The 21,604-nt window shown below is 43.4% G+C and overlaps 1 protein-coding gene across 8 annotated transcripts in view; it reads right to left on the minus strand.

The window, feature by feature from the left end:
• The window catches only part of LOC137439901 (plasma membrane calcium-transporting ATPase 3), a 480,661-nt gene that overhangs the window by 173,407 nt on the left and 285,650 nt on the right, over nucleotides 1-21,604 (minus strand). For all 8 annotated transcript variants that reach the window (XM_078768504.1, XM_078768497.1, XM_078768519.1 and 5 more), the window contains 3 exons: nucleotides 18,735-18,899; nucleotides 18,047-18,261; nucleotides 11,392-11,634 (listed from right to left, as the gene is read on the minus strand). In XM_078768504.1, coding sequence (XP_078624630.1) covers nucleotides 11,392-11,634; nucleotides 18,047-18,261; nucleotides 18,735-18,899 — 623 coding nt within the window. The remainder of the gene's footprint in view (nucleotides 1-11,391; nucleotides 11,635-18,046; nucleotides 18,262-18,734; nucleotides 18,900-21,604) is intronic.

A 21,604-nucleotide genomic window follows, 5' to 3' on the forward strand; every position in this document is an offset into this window, starting at 1 on the left:
TATATATATATATATATATATATATATATATATATATATATATATAATATTATATATATATATATAATATTATATATATATACATATATATATATATATATATTGTTGCGGATATGGATTTGCATCCATCCATATCCGCTTGTAAATATTCCCCTATTTCCTCAATATTTCCCAACTATCCCCAATCCCCCATTCCCTAGTCCATTTTCTGTAAACAACACTCTGTAGACCCGACCTCCCCCTATTTCCCCCATTAAATGTCGTGCCCAGGTTCACCGCATCTCATGTAAGACAACTATAGGACATCTTGCTAGTTATTCTTAGTCTATGTCAGTTAAGGACTCGTTTCCATTAATTCTGACCCTTCGTTGCACCAGAATGTGATTGTATGGCACCGTTAGGAAGTTTAGGACCTCCCAATACCTCCCCGCAGCTCTTCCTCACGGTTCAGCAACAACAACAACAACAACAGCAACGGCGGCGGCGTGCACAGGGAGTGCGCGTCCTCACTCCGGCTTGGTTGGTAGGGGGTGTTGGGAGGGCATGAGGCTTTCCCAGCGAGCCGCCATCGAACATGTGCTCGACGGGGTTACCAAATAGGGGCTCCCTGTCAGCTCCTCGTCAAGGGCGGAGCCCAGTAACCCCCGCACCCAATGGAAGCGGCGGACCGGTCCCATCTGGGGCGGAGCCAACCAGCCGAGGGCGTGTCACTCCCCGTTGAGCATGCGCAGCCGAGGGAGTGGTGACGTCAGATGCGCGCTGAGCTTGGAAAAGAAAGACGCCACCTCCGAGCGCTGTGAGGCCTCCCTGCATCTCTTGGACCGTGCTTGATCCTGTCCCCGAGCCAAGGTGCACCTTGTGCTATCGAACTACCTGTCCTTCCCTGCCATCAATCCCTGTGTAAGTCAGCCTTGTTCCGTTTGTCTGTGGTCTGTCTGGGATAAGATAAGACTGTAATTAAGTGCCTATCTCTTCTGTGCCTTTACCTCACTACCTTGTAATCTACCCCTTTTCTCCCCACTGTAATTATATCCTCCTCCGGAGGTCTTGAGAACTGTACCCCTTGCGTCGTTTCATCTATCCCAGTCGTTGTGTCCTTTCCATCATTGATTTAGCATAGCGCGATTTGGTCAACGTTTGGGTGGAATCGGGGTCTAGTCGGGGAATAACTGTTAGGTCGCGGTAATACACCACCGCTCGGTCAAAGTAACATCTTGTCCGCGATCCGTAACAATATATATAAATATATATATATATATATATATATATATATATATATATATATATATATATATATATATATATATATATATATATATATATATATATACAGTGGAACCTTGACTTACGAGTGCACCAACTTACGAGTTTTCCGAGATACGAGCCGTCGCTCGGGCGGTTTATTGCTTTGAGATGCGAGCCGAGATCTGAGTTACGAGCTTACTCCACCCGCCACCAGGTGGGTTCCGGTCACGTGGTTATCTTGCCGTGCAAGCATATCTGCCGTATATCGCTGCTGTTTTGTTTTCGCATGTTGGTTATTTTGGAGCTTACGCCAGCCGCCACCAGGTGGGTTCCGGTCATGTGGTTATCTTGCCGTGCAAGCATATCTGCCGTATATCGCTGCTGTTTTGTTTTCGCATTTTGGTTATTTTGGAGCTTACGCCAGCCGCCACCAGGTGGGTTCCGGTCACGTGGTTATCTTGCCATGCAAGCATATCTGCCGTATATCGCTGCTGTTTTGTTTTCGCATTTTGGTTATTTTGGAGCTTACGCCAGCCGCCACCAGGTGGGTTCCGGTCACGTGGTTATCTTGCCGTGCAAGCATATCTGCCGTATATCGCTGCTGTTTTGTTTTCGCATGTTGGTTATTTTGGAGCTTACGCCAGCCGCCACCAGGTGGGTTCCGGTCACGTGGTTATCTTGCCGTGCAAGCATATCTGCCGTATATCGCTGCTGTTTTGTTTTCGCATGTTGGTTATTTTGGAAAATTTCTTAGTTTTAACCATGGGTCCTAAGTAATTGAGTGCCAAGGGCAGTACTGAGAAGAAGAAGAGGATGATGTGCTTGGATATAAAACACGTAATCGTCGAAAAACATGAGCGAGGTGTGCGTGTTGTCGACTTGGTGAGGCAGATGTGAAGGCAGCTGAAGATTTTATTATAACTTTTGCCGAACTGATAGAAGCCGAACGATACATCCCCCAGCAAATCTTCAACTGTGACGAGACAGGGCTCTTCTGGAAAAAGATGCCGAGGAGGACGTATATAAATAACGGCAGAGGAGAAGAGCATGCCAGGCCACAACTTGTTCAGAGTGCCGGCGATAGCTCGCCTTCTCTTTGTGGAAGACACGGTGAGATCCTTAACATCCAACAACTAATGGGACGCAAACGGGGCGCCCAGTTTAGCGGTACACACATTGATGAATCACCCTGCCTGTGAAACACCGACATGACAGGTTATAGCTGGGTCGGGATTCAAACCCAGGCTGGACAGTTTAGAGTCAAGTGTGCGTACCTCCAGTCCAGGCCATCCTGCCAACTTGTATGCTGCATACAGGTGAAATATAAAGCGCGAGATATTTTTATATATACTGCATATTTAAAAAAAAATTGGTGTGGTTTTTGGCGGGCTGGAACGGATTAATAGCATTTCAATGCATTTTAATGGGGAAATTTGATTTGAGAAACGAGCAAATTGAGTTACGAGCTCGGTCACAGAACGAATTAAACTCGTAAGTCAAGGTTCCACTGTGTACATATATATATATATATATATATATATATATATATATAAATAATTATATATATATAATATGTTTGACATGACAGACAGGAAACCGCAAAACCTGTCACGCATATATATACATACATACACATACACACACACACACACAGTCACGTGAAAAAGTAAGTATACCCCATGTAAAGTTTTGACTTTTTCAACATACAGCTATTTGATCTTCATTTCAACAATATTGATAGATAAAGGTGATATAATATAACAAATATCATGAAACATTTACATTTTGTAGTCCATTGTATAATTTAAATAAACATAAATGCAAATTTCGCATGTGGAAAAAGTAAGTACCTATCTATCTATATCTATCTATCTATCTATCTATCTATCTATATATATATATATATCTATATATATATATATCTATATACATATATTTATATCTATTGGCACCTATCATATTGGGGCGGGGGGGGGGGGGGGGATGGTAATGGGGAGGGGGGAGGAGAGGAGTGAGGAGGGAAGGAGAGGTGGGAAGAGGGGAGAGAGTAGGGTGAGTGGTAGAGAGGGGTGGTGGTGGAGAGGAGTGAGGGGAAAGAGGAGGAATTAGGGGAGAAGCAGAGGAGGATTGAGGGGAGACAAAGAGGAGGAGTGGAGAGGAGAGTGAGGAGTGGAGAGGAGAGTGAGGGGTGGAGAGGAGAGTGAGGAGTGGAGAGGAGAGGAGAGTGAGGAGTGGAGAGGAGAGTGAGGGGTAGAGAGGAGAGTGAGGGTAGAAAGGATTGAAGGAGGATAAGGAGAGTGAGGGGTAGAGAGTAGTGATGGGGAGAAAAGGAGTGAGGGTTGGAGAGGAGTGAGGATGGAGAAGAGTGAGGATTGGAGAAGAGTGAGGATTGGAGAAGAGTGAGGATTGGAGAAGAGTGAGGGTTGGAGAGGAGTGAGGGTTGGAGAGGAGTGAGGGCTGGAGAGGAGTGAGGGTGGAGAGAAGTGAGGGTGGAGAGAAGTGAGGGTGGAGAGGAGTGAGGCTGGAGAGGAGTGAGGATGGAGAGGAGTGAAGGTGGAGATGAGTGAGGATGGAGGGGTATGGATGTTGGTGGAGGTCCAGTCTTGTGATTCGGTTGAATGTTGCCAAAGGCAATCCCATCCCATTTTGTCTTGCGCTGGTATCCCTAGGATGCTCCAAAACTTGCTGCCTTACTGCTGCAATGTTCATTTCCGATCGCCCAGTGCGCCTCCTACCAGAATTCCCCTTGTTGCGGTTGAGGCTAGTGCCATGCTCTTGGTATTTTCTAACATTCGCACAGATGGTTTTGGCTGCTGGAGGATCCCTTTCTGGAGAAGAGGGTGGAGAGGAGTGAGGGTGGAGAGGAGTGAGGCTGGAGAGGAGTGAGGCTGGAGAGGAGTGAGGCTGGAGAGGAGTGAGGCTGGAGAGGAGTGAGAGTGGAGATGAGTGAGGTTGGAGAGGAGTGAGGGTGGAGAGGAGTGAGGATAGAGAGGAGTGAGGGTGGAGAGGAGTGAGGGTGGAGAGGAGAGGAGTGAAAGGGAGAGAGGGGAAGGAGAGGAGCAATGAGGAGAGAAGAAGAGGAGGAGTAAGGGGTGGAGAAGAGAGTGAGGAGTTGAGAAGAGAGTGAGGATGGAGAGGAGAGTGAGGGTAGAAAGAAGTGAGGAGGGGAAGAGAGTGAGGAGGGCAAGGAGAGTGAGGCTAGAAAGGAGTGAGGAGAGGAGGAGAGTGAGGGGTAGAGATTAGCGATGGGGAGAGAAGAGTGAGGGTTGGGGAGGAGTGGGGATTGGAGAGGAATGAGGGTTGGAGAGGAATCAAGGTTGGAGAGCAGCGAGGGATGGAGAGGAGTGAGGGTTGGAGAGGAGTGATGGTTGGAGAGGAGTGAGGGTTGGAGAGGAGTGAGGTTTGGAGAGGAGTGAGGTTTGGAGAGGAGTGAGGGTTGGAGAGGAGTGAGGATTTGAATCCCGACCGAGCTACAAACTGTTATCCTGGTGTTTCACAGGCAGGGTGATTAATCTGTGTGCAGACCGACAGATGGACGTTAAACTGTGCATCCCATCTGCCGACATTATTTGGAGGACGATAATATCCCAAGGTGTTCTTCAGGAATAGTAGGTGAGCTATCGCCCGCACCAAGGACAAATTCCAAATTCCTTCCCCAACTACTTAGTCGAGCGTCAGGCCCGACCAGCAGGTCCATGAAAGACTGACCAAAAACTTCCCCCGGCCAACACCATAATAATGTGGGAATAATTCTCGCTGTTGGAGAAGAAGAAACAGAAGAAGAAACTTCTTTTCACAAAATTCATTAACACAAGTGAGTTTTCACAACTCATATACATGATGCAGTCAGAAAAAATGGAGGAAATAAGTTAAATGCTTCAAGCGCACAGAAAGGAACAAAATAGCAAACACCAAACTTGAAGACCCAACTGTTAAAGTGCATTATTGGCTTTGTATAAAATGCAAGTTTAATGAGCAAAACAATGGATATATTTTAAAGCAATAATCTGCAAGTTAGAAGAAAAATTAGGTTCGTCTTGTGTTTCACAAGGCAGCTAAACGACACCTGTAGAAACAAGATAAGAGGCCAAAGATTTGCGCATGTGCACACACTTGTCCCCCACAGGTTATTAAATCACCTCATCAGTCACCTGTCTCGCACAATTGTTACGTGCTCCTCCCCAAACCCCGGTCACGTTGTACCTCCGAGCCCCGAGAGGAGTCACGGCAGAAAGATGTGTTATTCTGTGTGTCAAAAAATCAATGGTGAAACCACACCAATTGTTACCAACAAACAAGTATTGTATTAAGGTCACACAAGAATAACAGTACAATAACAATATTAATCAATTGTACAACCAATATATCATTCCTATGATGGTACCATCAGTTTCGTACAATATAACTCACTGTGCTCCAAGTGAGCGAAAAGCACATTCCCAATGTCTCTGTCCCAGCTTCAAACCAAAGTCGATCCACGCTCCAGTGATCGTCAGAACGATGTTGTATCGAGACCAGAATCCGGCTCGGTTGACAGTCACACTGCCAAAGATAGGCAAAAGTCTCCTCAAGAGGCGGCTGGGAAATCACACCTTCGGGTATGGACATTCAACGGCTCCCAATCGGCGAACCGCAAATTCACACTCAAAATCCACGTTACACACACACACACACACCAGGTTAACGTCTGGATGCGGTGAAATGGTTGAAGTGAGGTGAAGAGCCTAGAACGATGCGAAATCCAGCGCGAGGCAAAACGGCCAACGGCCCGTACGCGAGACGTAACGGCACTCCAATGATTCTCTTCAGAATCAACCGCAAAACCTGTCACGCAGGTTTATCTGTCACAGCGATAACAACTCTTTCGCAGGAATCCCTTTCCCAGGAAACCCAAAGTTCACTCATGACCCCCGTTCGCCAGCGTTTGCTCCAGACCTCCAAGCAGCTCGGCTCCTTCTCCGACCTCACTCGCTCCACCTCCTTTTTCCTCTCCCTCTTCTTCTTCGTCGGGTTCCCGATCCGGTTTCCGGTTTCTTTTAAAATACTAACTTTTTTTACCTTTTGAAAACAGTTATCTCTATTTCACTTAAACGATAACAATAATAGTATATGGAACCAAAAATGTTTACAGTGGATGAGAACCACAACAACGGAAGTGACGAATCCGTAACACAATGAACACCGTTTGAATTTCTAATCACGTAGCAATGCAGGCAAAGCATGAGCTAGTGGGCAGCATGTTCATGCATCCTTGCACTGTGGCTTATAAATGCCCACAAGGTGGGCAAGCGCATGCTCATGCAGGCCTTGTTCAGTGTTCACTCTTCAAACATGCTTTCCCAAATGCGATGTACCCTTGTGTGCACGAGATGTGCTTGCCCTTCAAAAGCAAGGAGAAATGTGCAACAGGTTTGTTTTCAGCAAGAGAAGATGCCTCTCCAAAGGCAAACATTAGAGTGCAATTGTTTCTCTGTGAATCCAGCACACAAGTATAAGGAAATGGCAATGTATGTGGCTGTATTGTGTACTGGTGAACTCCAGCAGAGATCCAAGGGATAATGCCACTGTTAAATATATACTTTGGTTAAAATGCCATCACTGGTTCACAAGTTATCGCGGTAACAGGATTTTTACCGAACATGACCTCTGACCTTTGACCTAATGACCCCAAAATCGAATCAGTTCAATGTTACCTCATTACACACTACCGGTCAAAAGTTTTAGAACACCTCAATTTTTCCAGTTTTTATTGAAATTTACGCAGTTTAATGTCCAGTGAATAACCTGAAATGGTACAAAGGTAAGCAGTAAACTGCTCGAGGTTAAAAAAAAAAAAGGTTTAGGTTCGCAAAAACGGGAAAATAATGTAACTTGCACAGTTATATTGTAAAAAAAGGCCTTCTTCAGGGAACAAGTAATGGGTTAACAACTTGCAGCTGTTCTGCAGCAATGTAAGTAAATTAAGCCTTGAAAGTTGATGCAAACAATTCCTAGAGTTGCCTCAACCTCTGCTGATTACTTGATTACAACCCCCCTGTCTGTATAAAAGCAGTATTGGAACAGACTGTTATTACACCCTCTGAAGCATTATTTGGACAATATTGCACTGCAGGAAGTAGTATATTGGAAACTGGAGGAAACTCCGACAGGAGGAGGTCTGGCAGACCCAAAGCCACAACAAAATCAGAAGACAAGTTTCTGAGAGTCAACAGCTTGCATGATAGGCGGCTCACAGGACAACAGCTTCAAGCACAGCTTAACACTGGTCGAAGTAAACAAGTCTCAATTTCAACTGTGAAGAGAAGACTTCGAGCTGCAGGTTTGACAGGACAAGTGGCAGTAAGAAAGCCATTGCTAAGATGGCAAAATAAGAAAAAGAGGCTTGCCTGGGCCATGAAGCACTGCCAGTGGACTACTGAAGACTGGAAGAAGGTCTTATAGACCGATGAACCAAAATTTGAAATCTTTGGTTCATCACGCAGGGTTTTTGTACGCCGTCGAGTAGGCGAAAGGATGGTTCCTCAGTGTGTGATACCAACTGTTAAGCATGGAGGAGGAAGCGTGATGTTCTGGGGCTCTTTTACTGGATCCAGAGTCGACGACTTGCACCCTGAACCAAAAGGGCTACCACAGCACTTTGCAGCGCCATGCAATACCCTCCGGTATACGCCAAGTTGGTCAGGGGTTCATCCTACAGCAATATAATGACCCTGAACACACCTCCAGGCTATGTCAAAACTACCTTCGAGGAAAAGAACAAGGCGGTAGGCTTCAAATCATGGAATGGCCAGAACAGTCTCCAGACTTAAACCCCATCGAGCTGGTTTGGGATGAATTGGACAGAAGGGTGAAAGCAAAGCAATCTACAAGTGCAACACATTTGTGGGAACTTCTGCAACAGTGTTGGGAAGAACTTCCCGAACAATATTTGATTTCCATTGTAAAAAGAATGCCACGAGTGTGTTCGGCGGTTATATCTGCAAAAGTTGGCTACTTTGCCGAGTCAAAAATTTAAATTAAATTTTGTTAAACAAAATGATTCTATTTTTTTTATCTCCAATTGTTTATTTGTTCTATGCTTAATTTCAGAGTACATTGAGACATTAAACAGCGTAAATTTCAATAAAAGCTGGAAACATTGAGGTGTTCTAAAACTTTTGACCGGCAGTGTACATACTTGCACAAAGTTTGACTCAGATCCCTTCAACCATTCTCAATTTATTGTGGTAACGCAAAGCTATCACGGACACACTTATGGATGCATGTACGGATGCACGTATGGACGGACAGCCAGATAAACAAGCCAAAAATATAATGCCTCCAGCGACATTATCAGCACAGGTATATATATATATACACAACACAACAACAACAACATGCATTTTAAGGCCATTTTCCCTGCTAGAGCGGGGTTAGCCTTGCGGTCCCCATGACAATCTTCTCCATCTTGCCCTATTTTCTGCATCTCTCCTTGTTAACCCCCTTGCCCGCATTTCTTCTTCCACCATCTTTGGCCAAGTCTTTCTCGGTCTTCCCCGTCCTCTACTTCCTTCGACATTCATTTCCATCACTCTTCTCAACCAGTCACTTTCATCCTTCCTCAACACATGACCAAACCATCTCAACCTGTTCCTCTTTACAACATCAATCACAGGCTCTATTCCCATCATTTTTCGCAATTCATCATTTGTCTTCCTCTCTCTCAACGATACTCCGCACATCCATCGAACCATTCGCATTTCCACCCTTTCCAACCTTCGTTGCTGCTCTATGTTCATTACCCATGTCTCGCTCCCATAAATCATAACAGTTCTCACACATGCAGCATACACCTTTCCCTTCAGCTTCAACGACACTCCCCTCCTCATCAGCACGCCACTCAGTTCCCGAAACTTCTTCCATGCACATCTCACTCTAGCAACCGTTGCAGAGTCTGATCCACCTTCTCCATTCAGCATGTCTCCAAGGTAGCAAAATGTTTTCACACCTTCCAGCTTCACGCCGTCTCCAAGATCCAACTCAACATTTCCTCCATCTGCAGCTCACTCTGTGCACACCTTACATTTGAATGTAGCTGCCACACTGGTTAATGACCCTCTCAGACCACTACATTCTAGATGAACCCACTCAGCGCACATTGTACATTGAATGGAGTTCACTCCGACACCCTTCCTGCACACAGCACAGGGCCACTTCCCAGTTCTTTCCACCTCACCACATGCTTTACCACTTGCCATCACCTTCGTCTTTCCGATATTCACCTTCAGACCTTTTGTCTTCATACATTCCTTCCACTTGTTCATCTTTTCCTTCAGTCCATCCATACTTTCCGCAATCAACACCAGATCATCTGCATACAACAACTCCCACGGTAAACCCTCCTTTACGTTCTGAGCCAACACCTCCATCACAGCTACAAACAGTAGTGGACTTAGTACCGACCCCTGATGCACTCCAACCTTCACCTCAAACTCACCACTGTTCCCGTCCTTCGTCCTTACAGCTGTGCACGCTCTTTTGTACATTGCCATCACTACTCTGATCAACCATTCCTCCACTCCTAACTTCCTCACCTCATTGCCCATGTCAATACTTTGCGTGGAACCCTATAGAATGCTTTCTCCAGATCAACAAACCCAAGAAACAACTTCTTCCTCTTCTCCATGTACTTCTCCTGCAACTGCCTCACAATAAAAAGCCCGTCTGTCGTTCCTCTTCCTGGCATGAATCCAAACTGCATTTCGTCGATCTTCACTTTCTTCCTTATCCTCCTCTCCAACACCCTTTCCAATACCTTCATTCCATGCTCCAATAACTTTATCGCTCGGTACGAGCCACACTCTAGAGGGGCACCTTTCCCCTTGTATAGAGGGACGAGGGTACTCAGTTCCCAATCCACTGGAATGCGGCCTTCTTTCACCACCAGATTACAGATCTCTGTCATTCTCTTCACACCCCAACTTACTGCTGCCTTCAACATATCTCCCACAACCCCCGTCAGCCCTCCCGCTTTTCTACTCTTCATTGCCTTTATCGCTTCCTCAACTTCCTTCTCAGTTATCTTCTCTGCCGGTCCTAAAACTGTGTTACTCTCTATGTTGCCATCCCATTCATTCTCTGTATTCAACAGCATTTCCATATATATTTTCCATCTTCCTTTAATTCCATCTGGGTCCACAACGATTTGTCCCACTTCATCCTTCAAGCAACTCACCCCCATCACATCACACCTCTCTTTCGCTGTCTGGTTTGCAATCCTGAATACTGCTCTCTGACCCTCTTCTGAATCCAAGCGTTCTCCGAACATTTTCCTACATGCCTCCTGCGCCTTTGCTACTTCTTTCTTTGCAGCCTTCTTGGCTGCCTTATAACTTTCATGCTCTGCTGTTTCTGCTCCCGTACCCTTCGCCTTCTGCCACTCCTTGAACTTCTTCCTCTTCTCGTCAATCCTCTTTCCAACTTCATCATCCCACCACCATGTTTCCGAGTGCCTCGGTGGTCCTTTTGTCCATCCACATACCTTACCAACGGCTCCCAACAGACTAGCTTTCATTGACATCCAACCACTTTCAAGCTCAACCACATCATCCACTACCCTTCTCAGCCTCTCTTTTAATGCCTCCCTTACTGTCACCTCTTTCAACCTCCACACATTCATTCTCGGTTGGTACTTCACCCGCCGAGCTCTCCTCGCACCTTTCACCCTTATGTCGCAGACAACCAAGTGGTGCTGTGAAACAGGTATATACATACATACATACATACATACATACATACATACATACATACATATATATATATATATATATATATATATATATATATATATATATTATATATATATATATATATATAATTTAAAAAATCAGAACGGCACTCTACGACGTTGCGACCAGGCATTGGCATAAACATGGCCAGAAAATAACAATTATTGGGTCCATATATTCCACCATCAAGGAATTCATGTTCCTCTAAAAATGACATGCGCTATCATGCACATGGAAAAAAACACCCTGGGTTCACAAAAAAATTGGGATTATTAAATATCAAACATTGTAAGATCTCAACAAAGATTGTTACCACTGTTTTAAGGCCATTTACATAATTTTTCACGATGTGCAAAGCTTTACTCCCAGTATTACGCACCTGAATATTAGTAGTGTAGGCACAGTTGAGAGCAATGCCATTGACAAGGAGATGAAGCGTCGATTCAGATATCAAATCAGCTCTCGGCATGCTTTTGTGGTGAGTATTTTCGATGTAAGCTTGCACCACTGTCATTCTGTTGGTGGTGAGTGTACCAGTCTTATCAGAGCAGATTGCTGTAGCATTACCCATCGTCTCGCAGGCGTCCAGGTGTCGGACGAGATTGTTGTCTTTCATCATTTTCTTGGAAAGACAAATGAGAAACTTAGACAGAGTGGACAGAAGATATTCTGAAAATAACGACCTAACCTGATCTCGCAATCCAAGACATGTAATTAAAGGTTATTTGGGTTACAAAGTCTTGCATGGCAAAGTTTTACAAAACATCACAACAAAGTTAAACAAAGCCCCAGGCAATTACTGTTACAATGACTATAACTACTTGGTGGTGCCTTGTTAAGTCCGTTTCTAAAGTATGCCCCCCTTCCATTCCTTCCCTCACTTCAAATGGCACCACAGCAGACTCTGCTCACGAGAACGTCAAATGCCTCAATTCTGTTTGCTTCCAAATCATGCGTCCCCAACCGCTCGCTTTCTGTATCCATCCTGTCCAGTCGCATCCAACAGTGACTGGAAATTGTCTTGTACACCTGAGAAGCTGGAGAAGGTTATTTCAACCCTCGAATCTGATTGTGTAACTGGACCGGACGACGTCAGATTACATGTACTAAAAACCTGCTCTGCAGCTCTTACACTTCCTCTCTCTGCTCTTTTCACCCTGTCATTTGACCTAGGTCATCTTCCATCTGCTTGGAAGTCAGCCAACATCACTACAAAAAACTAGAACAGCATTCAGTAGTGCGCATTCCTCCGCCAAGCCGAATAGTTTACGTTTTGTATCCAACTGAAAGGCCGGATCTGGATCCAGACATGAACCAACATCTAATCAGCTTGTTATTGTCCCCTAACTGGTTCATGCATCAAGTTTTGCCATAATCCATCCATAACTTTTTGCATTATCAAGCTATACATAGTTGTTTGCACCATCTTTCAATGGTAAACCATCACTTAAAATTTCTCTTATACCAATCCATGTTCGGATGGTCACCAAAATCGAATCGAATCATCCTTGTCAAACTCCGAACCAGTCCACCAAGTTTCATCCGAATCTGTCAACTTTTTGAGATATCCTGCTCTATAGAGGGTATCTCAGGACTCTCCCACCATAGCAGTAATTTTCAGTACTGCTCTCCCCTCTGACCTGGCACACCTGCTTCACACCTTGCTCAGCTTGACGCTGTAGAAGCCATGGCCTTCAAGATCATTGGACTCTCCCACCATAAACCTGAGTCACTACTACAACTACAACTACTACAACTACTACAACTACTACTACTACTACTACTACAGATAGCTGTTGGCACTATCTCGCAATGGTGACGGATCACTTACGAAGATTCTCAGATCCAGATCTGGATCAGGATCTTCTCCAAAAGCTAATCAGTTCATCCGTGTCACATACCCAACATCTCCACCAAATTTCTTCCACAACTTTGAGATATCCTATTCACAAACAGGCAAACAGACAACAAAGAGACAAACAGAGGTGAAAACAACGTCCATGACCTTTGTTGGCAGAGAAAAAAGGTGCAAAAACTGTTTCCCTAAACGACAGACCAATAAGCTTACTTCCAATCATCAGCAACGTCATGAAATCTATCATCGCAGTTGACATAACATCATTAATCGTCTCCAATGGCCTAATCTCAGATCACCAATTCGGATTTAGACATGGACACTCCACCTTGGACATGCTGCTTCTACTCTCCCAACAATGGAGGGAAGCGCTCGTTCAATGTCAGACATGAGATCGGGACTGTCTCTCGAGACATCGCTCGATCATTCAATACAGTCTGGCATCCTGCCGTACTCTCCTAAGCTTTGGCTACAGCATCCAAGGCCACTTTACACATGGCTTTCTGACTTCCTCTACTCTCAAAGCCAACATATAGCTCTCAACGGAATGCTTTCATCTACTTTCCCTGTCAATGCTGAAGTGTCCCAAGGCAGTGTTCTCGGCTCTTATTTATTGTGTTCTAGGCCCGAGAGTTATCCTTGATCTTCATCCACGATATCTCTAACTCTGGAAAAATCCTCTTTCTCTCTGCTGATGACTCCACCCTCTGCGTCACATCCCTCATCCTTCAGACAGGCACACTGCAGCCTCCTCCCTCTATTCAGACCTTGATAGAATCACAAACTGTTGAAACATTTGGAATATGTCTTTCAATCATGACAATTCTAACACCCTCACACCCTCTCTTTCCGAAAAGACTGTCTGGCAAACCCTCCCATAAACTTTATTAACAATCATCTTGAGGAAGTTCAGTCATTCAAACTCCTGGGTCTCACCATCACCCACAATCAGTATTAGGCAAACCACATTTCAAATTTAGTCTCCAAAGCCAGCTGCCGACTAGGCATCCTCTGTCATGCAAAGTCCTTTCTTGGCACACCTGGACTTCTATCCACCAAAAAGGCTTTCATCCACAGATTAATTGAGTACTGCTCTCCCCTCTGACCTGGCACACCTGCTTCACACCTTGCTCAGCTTGACGCTGTAGAAGCCATGGCCTTCAAGATCATTGGACTCTCCCACCATAAACCTGAGTCACTACTACAACTACAACTACTACAACTACTACAACTACTACTACTACTACTACTACTACTACTACTACTACTACTACTACAACAACTACTACTACTACTACTACTACTACTACGACTACGACTACTACTACTACTACTACTACGACTACTACTACTACGACTACTACTACGACTACTACTACTACGACTACTACTACTACGACTACTACTACGAGCAGAAAAAACCCCTGCAATTTAATATGACTGTGCGAACCTGTATGAATTAGAGAATGCAAGCTAGTTTGTTGGATTGAAAAGAGCCATTAGTGAATGTGAATAGAAACAAAGCATTAGACAGTCGACTAAGAGCAATGCAAGTATAGTAGGGTCAATATAAGAAAAAAAACTCACCGAACCCCCAAAAAATTGATACAAAAGGTTTTTCAATGGATTCTGGTACCATTGGGCATGCTAAATAACATACTAAAAATCTAGTAACATCTGACTTCCGGAAAGGGGTCATTTTCAAGATGGCGTCCAAGATGGCCGCCGGGAGCTTAAAATGGCCATATCTCAATTATTATTCAACCTAGAAAGGTGGTTTTGGTGTCTAACCCTAGGTTTTAGGGCCCAAGGAATCCAATTGAATCAATAAAATTACCATCAGTTCATTATTTATTGACAAGTCAAAGATGGCATCCCGAGGTGACATCCTGATCCACTAAAATGGCTCTGTCGAATAGTAGTCAACCTAGAGAGATTTTTTTCAGTGTGTATACCTAGGTTTAAGGCACCCAGGAAATCATCAAAATTACTTAAATAAGCACAAAGTAATCAGGTAATCCAGTAAGCCAGGTTTACCAGCCCATTAGGCATTTGTTGTCTTATACAGTTAGTCGCTATTCATCGTCATCCTCCGACTCCTCTGGAAGAAACTTGTTATGTGGATTGTCACATTCTTAAAGTTGGCACGGTCCACAGGCAGTAGTACATGGTAGTCCATATCGTCTGCAAGAGCAGCGGAGTGTCTTGCAGGCAGTGGAGCAGTTACAATGAATGACCTTCAAGAGACTGTCTGGAGCATTACAAGTGTACATTTCTTTTGGAAATGTCTAAAAAATATGGATTTTGTTTATGCATACATGTACCAAATAATATACTTATTCCTTTTGAGATGAAAATAAATTGTTTGTCAGATTTTTCAGTCCCCCCCCCCCCCCCACCCCCCTCCCCAATATGAAATAGTCTGTCCCTTGCCATAACCTCTCAAGCTTTGTACAAACCTTTGTCTGTAATGATCACTGAATACTGTGGACTGGAGTCACAGGTGGCAGTGGTGTAGACACATTACACTCTTATCTCCAATCTGAAACACACACTTGGTTCATTCGCTGGTGAGTCGGAGGATGACGATGAATAGCGACTAACTGTATAAGACAACAAATGCCTAATGGGCTGGTAAACTAGGCTTACTGGATTACCTGATTACTTTGTGCTTATTTAAGTAATTTTGATGATTTCCTGGGTGCCTTAAACCTAGGTATACACATTGAAAAAATCTCTCTAGATTGACTACTATTCGACAGAGCCATTTTAGTGGATCAGGATGTCACCTTGGGATGCCATCTTGGACTTGTCAATAAATAATTAACTGATGGTAATTTTATTGATTCAATTGGATTCCTTGGGCCCTACAACCTAGGGTTAGACACCAAAACCACCTTTCTAGGTTGAATAATAATTGAGATATGGCCATTTTAAGCTCCCGGCGGCCATCTTGAATGCGATCTTGAAAATGACCCCTTTCCGGAAGTCAGATGTTACTAGATTTTTAGTATGTTATTTAGCATGCCCAATGGTACCAGAATCCATTGAAAAACCTTTTGTATCAACTATTTTGGGGTTCAACCATATATTGACCCCTCTAGTAGCCAATGGGAAAGACTGGAAAAAATGCAGGTATGCAAAATGTCAACAAAACAATTCAATAATCTAAAATTGGATCAAAATTTGACACTTTTAAAGTTTAAAGTCATACATGATACAGAGCATAATCATACAGTATACATATTTATGTCAACCAAACAAACAGGCTACACAAAAGCAAAAGATACTGATGCCCACAACTGCCCCAAACCAGAGTAGATTGGACCAAAGGGTCATAAGTTAAAAACATTTTATATCAACAAGATGCATTAGCCAACAAGCCCTTTTGTGTCACTTGTTACTGTGGCAAAAGTAGTTATAGCTTTGCCTTTACAATGCATCCGCTCACCTAGGTTTGCTTTTTGGTGTGCCCCTCCTCTAGGTGTGACAGTCGCACTCCATCCCACAATTTGAAGGGCATGCACAATTTGCCAGGCATGCCCCAATCTAGGCCGGGCATGCACAAGCCCACAATTTGGGCATGATGAGTGCCAGGCTTGCACGACCCAAAACTTTTTTTTTTCTCCAGTCTAAAAGTAACATCACAAATTGGACAGAAGAAAAACTGACAAAGATACTGAAAACTAGAACGCCACTCAGTAGAGCACATACTCCCGCCGTGGGTGGCCGCTGCTGAGCCCTATCTTCCAATGGTAAAAAAAATCCTTCAAAAAATTCCTGGATCCGGAATAATATCCTAAGCATCGCCAAAAACTAATCAATTCTTCCTTATCCCAAGGGCAATCATCCCACCAACTTTCATCCAAATCCGTTCAGAACTTTTCCAGATATCTTGTTCACACACACACGAACACACATACGAACACACATACGCACACACATACGCACGCACATACGCACACACACACACACACACACACACACACACACACACACACACACACACACACACACACACACACACACACACACACAATCGAATGCATTACTCCCTGGCGGGGGTTAGGTAACAATAAAAAAAAAGAAGGTAATTTCAGAAAAAGAACTAGAACAATGAGACTGTCGCCAATATGCCTCTGCAAAGTCCCACAACGGGTAGATGCCCTTGTTCACTGTCCTACAAATGAACAAGTTTGATTTACCCTTTAGTTAATCCCTTTAGTTGTTTTCAAGTATCACATTTTCAACAGCCATGACAGGTTTCACATCGATCCGTGAAGCAGTTTCAGAGAAGGGAATTTTCAAAAAATCGGCTTTCAAGCTAATATGGCTGCCATACCACATGACATATGACCTTAAACAATGTACACTCTGCATATGTATGGGTAGGGGATCACGTTTGTGAAGTTTCGTGTTGATTGGATAAGGTTCGTTTTTCTATCCAAGATGGCTGCGAACCACGTGACATACGACCATCATTTTCAAACTATATGCAACATTGGTTAGATATTTGTAAAATTTCACATCAATAGGGTAAGCGGTTTCAGAGATATAGTTATTTAATATTTTCCTTTAATCCAATATGGCTGCCACACCATGTGACCAATGATGTTTTCGTGGTCATCTTTTAATCACCAGGCCGAGTCAATGACACATGTAATGTTTCGAGTCAATCGATTTGGTGGTTTGGGAGAAGATGTTTTTTTAAGGTTTTAGGTTAAATACAATATGCCTGTCAAACCACGTGACCTATGATGTCATACATTTAATATTTCAATACAAATGGGTCATAGATCATGTACATGCAATTTCAGATTTTTAGGATAAGGAATTCAATTGAAACATTTTTGGCTGGCATACCACTTCACCCATGATGTCATCATTATCATGCTTTTGTTCCCCATTAGGAGTACTTGACAATGTACCAAGTTTCAAATTTTTCCATTCAGCGGTTTCCGAGAAATTATTTTTTAATTATTTGCACTTAATCAAAGATGGCTGCCATACCACGTGACCTATGACATCACAATTATCATAAAATATTCTGCATGGGTGTCACTCCTACCCTGAAAGTTTTGTCTCAATTGGACATATGGTTGCTGAGAAAAACGAGGTTTAGCCCGTACGGACGGAGGCATAAATACATTTTCAGCTTTCCTGACAAAACTAGTTTTACCTTGACTGAGTATGCAAGAGAGATGGTGACAGCAAGAGGTAAACCTTCTGGCACAGCTACGACCAATACTGTGACACCAATGATGAAAAACTTGATGAAGAACTGGATGTACATCGGGCTGCACTCAGACAGCCAAGGTAGGCCTTGCACCAAGAATGTATCGATGACAAACCACAGGATGAGGATGATTACGGTGATGGAAGACATCACTAGGCCTGGAGGAAGTCAAAATGGCAAACATCAATAATTCTAGCAAGGTGAATCAAACATTGAAGAATGAAGGTAAAATATACAAAGATAAATCTTGCAAATAAATATTTTAAAATTTAAATATTTTAAAGCAAAAACGAGAGGTGAATTGATGACTGTCAAATAACATATCTTTGTGGCACCACTAGTTTATTTAATCCTTATCACTTGTAATTCAGGTTACAATATCACAATATCAGCAGTGTGAAAGCAAGAGCATGAGGTAAATTAAACACCTTTCGTGGAAAATATAAATTGGCAAAATGTCACTATTTATTGTTAATCCTCCAAATTTCATTTAATGCGACTAACATTTGTCTTCACGTCAGATTTCCGAATTAAAATCAGCAAACATGTTAAAGTAAAACCACCTCTTCATCTTGTAATTTTTTATTTTTTTGAGATAAAATTGGTGAATAATGCAGGCTAAGATGCTTACCTGCCTTTCCAATCTGCACTGCAAGCCTGGTTAGCTTTCCCTGCAGGACAGATTTTTCCTTTTTGTGAGTACCACCTCGCTTTCTATCTTTCCCATCATCAAAATCTCCATCAGCAGTATTCAGAGGCTGCATCTCCATGTCGGCTGTACCATCAGGTACTTTAGCTATACAGCAAAAGGAGACAGAGGTGTAAATTGATGAACCTATTGAAAGTAACTAAACATAGGTGCAATACCCCTGGCGATCACCTGGTAGAATAAACAGTATACCACACTGACTAAAGGTATTTTAAACCAATTTGGTTTCTAGAAGACAGGGCAGCATGTAGAATCATACTAACATAATCATAAGACTTTAAACAAAAAACAAAAAAATACCTATTTTGGGGGGCAACTCCCCCACCCTCCCCATCCCCCCCCCCCCCCATCCCAACCTGTACACCTCCTCAGACCCCAATTTTTCTAATGCCTCAAACAAACATTGACACATCATGGGTGATGAAGGTTGTGGTGAAGTTTCATTGAAATTGTGTTTGTAAGTTTCAGAGAAAAGAGCAAAAGAGCAACAATGCTCCCCCAGCTCTCTCTGGGCTCTGTCCCTAGTTAGGGCATTTTATAATTTTTTGGAAAAATCTGTGAAAAAATTGCTTACCAATAGCTTTCTTCACCAATGTGTTCATCTAGGTGTCTACAAACACCTCTCAATTTATTCCTTCCCAAATCCTTGGGGAAAAGTCAAAATTCAAAATGGCGTCCAAAATGGAAAAATTGTGGATAAAGTCATAGTTTGGCCAGAAATTTAAAACTTAATATGGGGAAGAAACCACAAAAATATTGTTCTAGGACAATTGTGAACTCTTGCTAAGCATATTTGTATTATTATCTTGCTTTATATCCAAGATGGTGGCCAAAATGATGTCCAAAATGGCTGCTAAAATGTGAAAATTGTGGATAAAGTCATAGCTTGGCCAGAAATGTAATAATTATTATCTTGCTTCAATAATAGGTGTCTACTGAGACCTCTCAATTGATTCAGTATGGAAGGGGATGTAATAGCTGCACCTGGCCATGGCTTGAGGTGTTTCATCTGTGATGATCCTGGGACTGAGATGCAGAAGCTGTCAAAAGTCACCCAAAAAGGCCACTCACAGATGTTATCATATTCTGAGTGCGTGGACGATGCGGCGCTGATCAGGAGACTAAATGAGGACTGGAAAAACGGAGATGACCCCAAGTTGAGATATCATTTGGATTGCAGAACCGAGTTATACAATCGTGTGAAAAGTATATCCACTGCAACTGCAACTGCCAATCGTAAGTTTTTAGATTATCATTCAGAAGAAGTAGCCACTTGCAGAGATTTCGATCCCAATCTGTTATAAGTTGTGATGTTGCAAATGAAGAAAAACGAACCAAAACTACCTTTCTACACAATCCATTCCCTAGGACAAGACGAGGAGGACCGAAGGTCAGGCAGGATGAAAAGACGACAGGTATTCTCTGGGTCAAGTACTTCAAGTGCCGGCAGCTCCAAGTCCAAAACCCCATCAGTACACCTTGTCTACCGTGATGTTTGTATACTCTAACGAAGGCATCAACGTTGGAGCATTGGCCAGATACCCTGGTAAGTTGCCTGTCAGCCTGTCACAAGCAGGGTCATGCAGAAGTTAAAATGAATGTCTTGAGAATTCATATTTCTTTTTTATTTTTCTTGCTCCTTACTGTACTACTCGAAGTCGAATCATCTAATCATGAACCTAATCCTAGATATGTGACTATTTTAAAACATACCTATCTTCCAGACAGAGATTGTATCGTATCGTGCACCTGACAATCGCTACATGAACCGACTGAAAAGGAGCTTCATGGAGACAGCAGTGAGCCGAGGAGATGCCTGGGGAAATGAGGTCGCCGGTCGCCTGTCTGGGATTGGAGATTTGGTAGCAGAAGAGGCACTGTATCATCTTCGGTGCAGGACCCTGTTCGAGCACCCAGTTGAAAACTCTAAGGTATTGACTATCGAATAAATGAATGACCCCTTTGGATCTCTGACTGATTTTTAAATTAGACTAGAAGTCCATGACTCCATGGATAATATTCTTGGGGCAAAATTTTTTTTAAAAAAGTCAATCATTTCAATTAAAAATCAAATATTATTTCCTCAGGTCGGACGGCCTCTTGACGAAGAGAAACAATTGCTGTTTGAGAACTTGTGCAAATGGATGGATGAAGAAGTGGAACACGGTGTGACAACTCTCGCAGAGATCCACATGAAGATGGTAGAGCTTGACCCAACCGAGGACAAAAGTCTGGCATACGGCCGGCGATATCTGAAAACAAAGCTTCAGCAAGAGTACAATGAGTCTCTCTACTTCACGTCGGAAGAGAAAAGAGCGGACATTGTGTGCCTGATAGACACGACAAATGCAATCCTTCGAGACTACCGTCAACAGGTCACCACCCCCTTGCACACTGTTGACGATGCTGAATTCAAAGAGCTCACGATTACAACTGCCATCAACCTAATCTGTGGAGACTTGGCGAGAGTCCGCTTACCCGTAAGCAATACCCTTCAATGGACAGCATGACCAATACAGAGAGCCAGCTCGCTCTGATTCCCAACAGCCTCCAGCAGTTACTGAAGCTGATCGTAAAAACTGATGGAAAGGTGGCAGTCTGGGGCCAGAACCTGTTGAAAGCCTACCGCCCTCGGTCAACAGTGATGCCCTCTCAACTCGGACTCACGATTCAGCTTGACCACAAGTTTGGATCCAAGTGGTTGATTGAACGTTGTCATCACTTAGGATACTCCGAGTTGTATGCTGAGCTCCATCGCTATAAGCATTGTTACTTGAGTGTGAAACATGGAC

The sequence above is a fragment of the Myxine glutinosa genome, chromosome 1 (assembly GCF_964187855.1).
Source record: "Myxine glutinosa chromosome 1, kmMyxGlut1.1, whole genome shotgun sequence".
NCBI classification, from domain to species: domain Eukaryota; kingdom Metazoa; phylum Chordata; class Myxini; order Myxiniformes; family Myxinidae; genus Myxine; species Myxine glutinosa.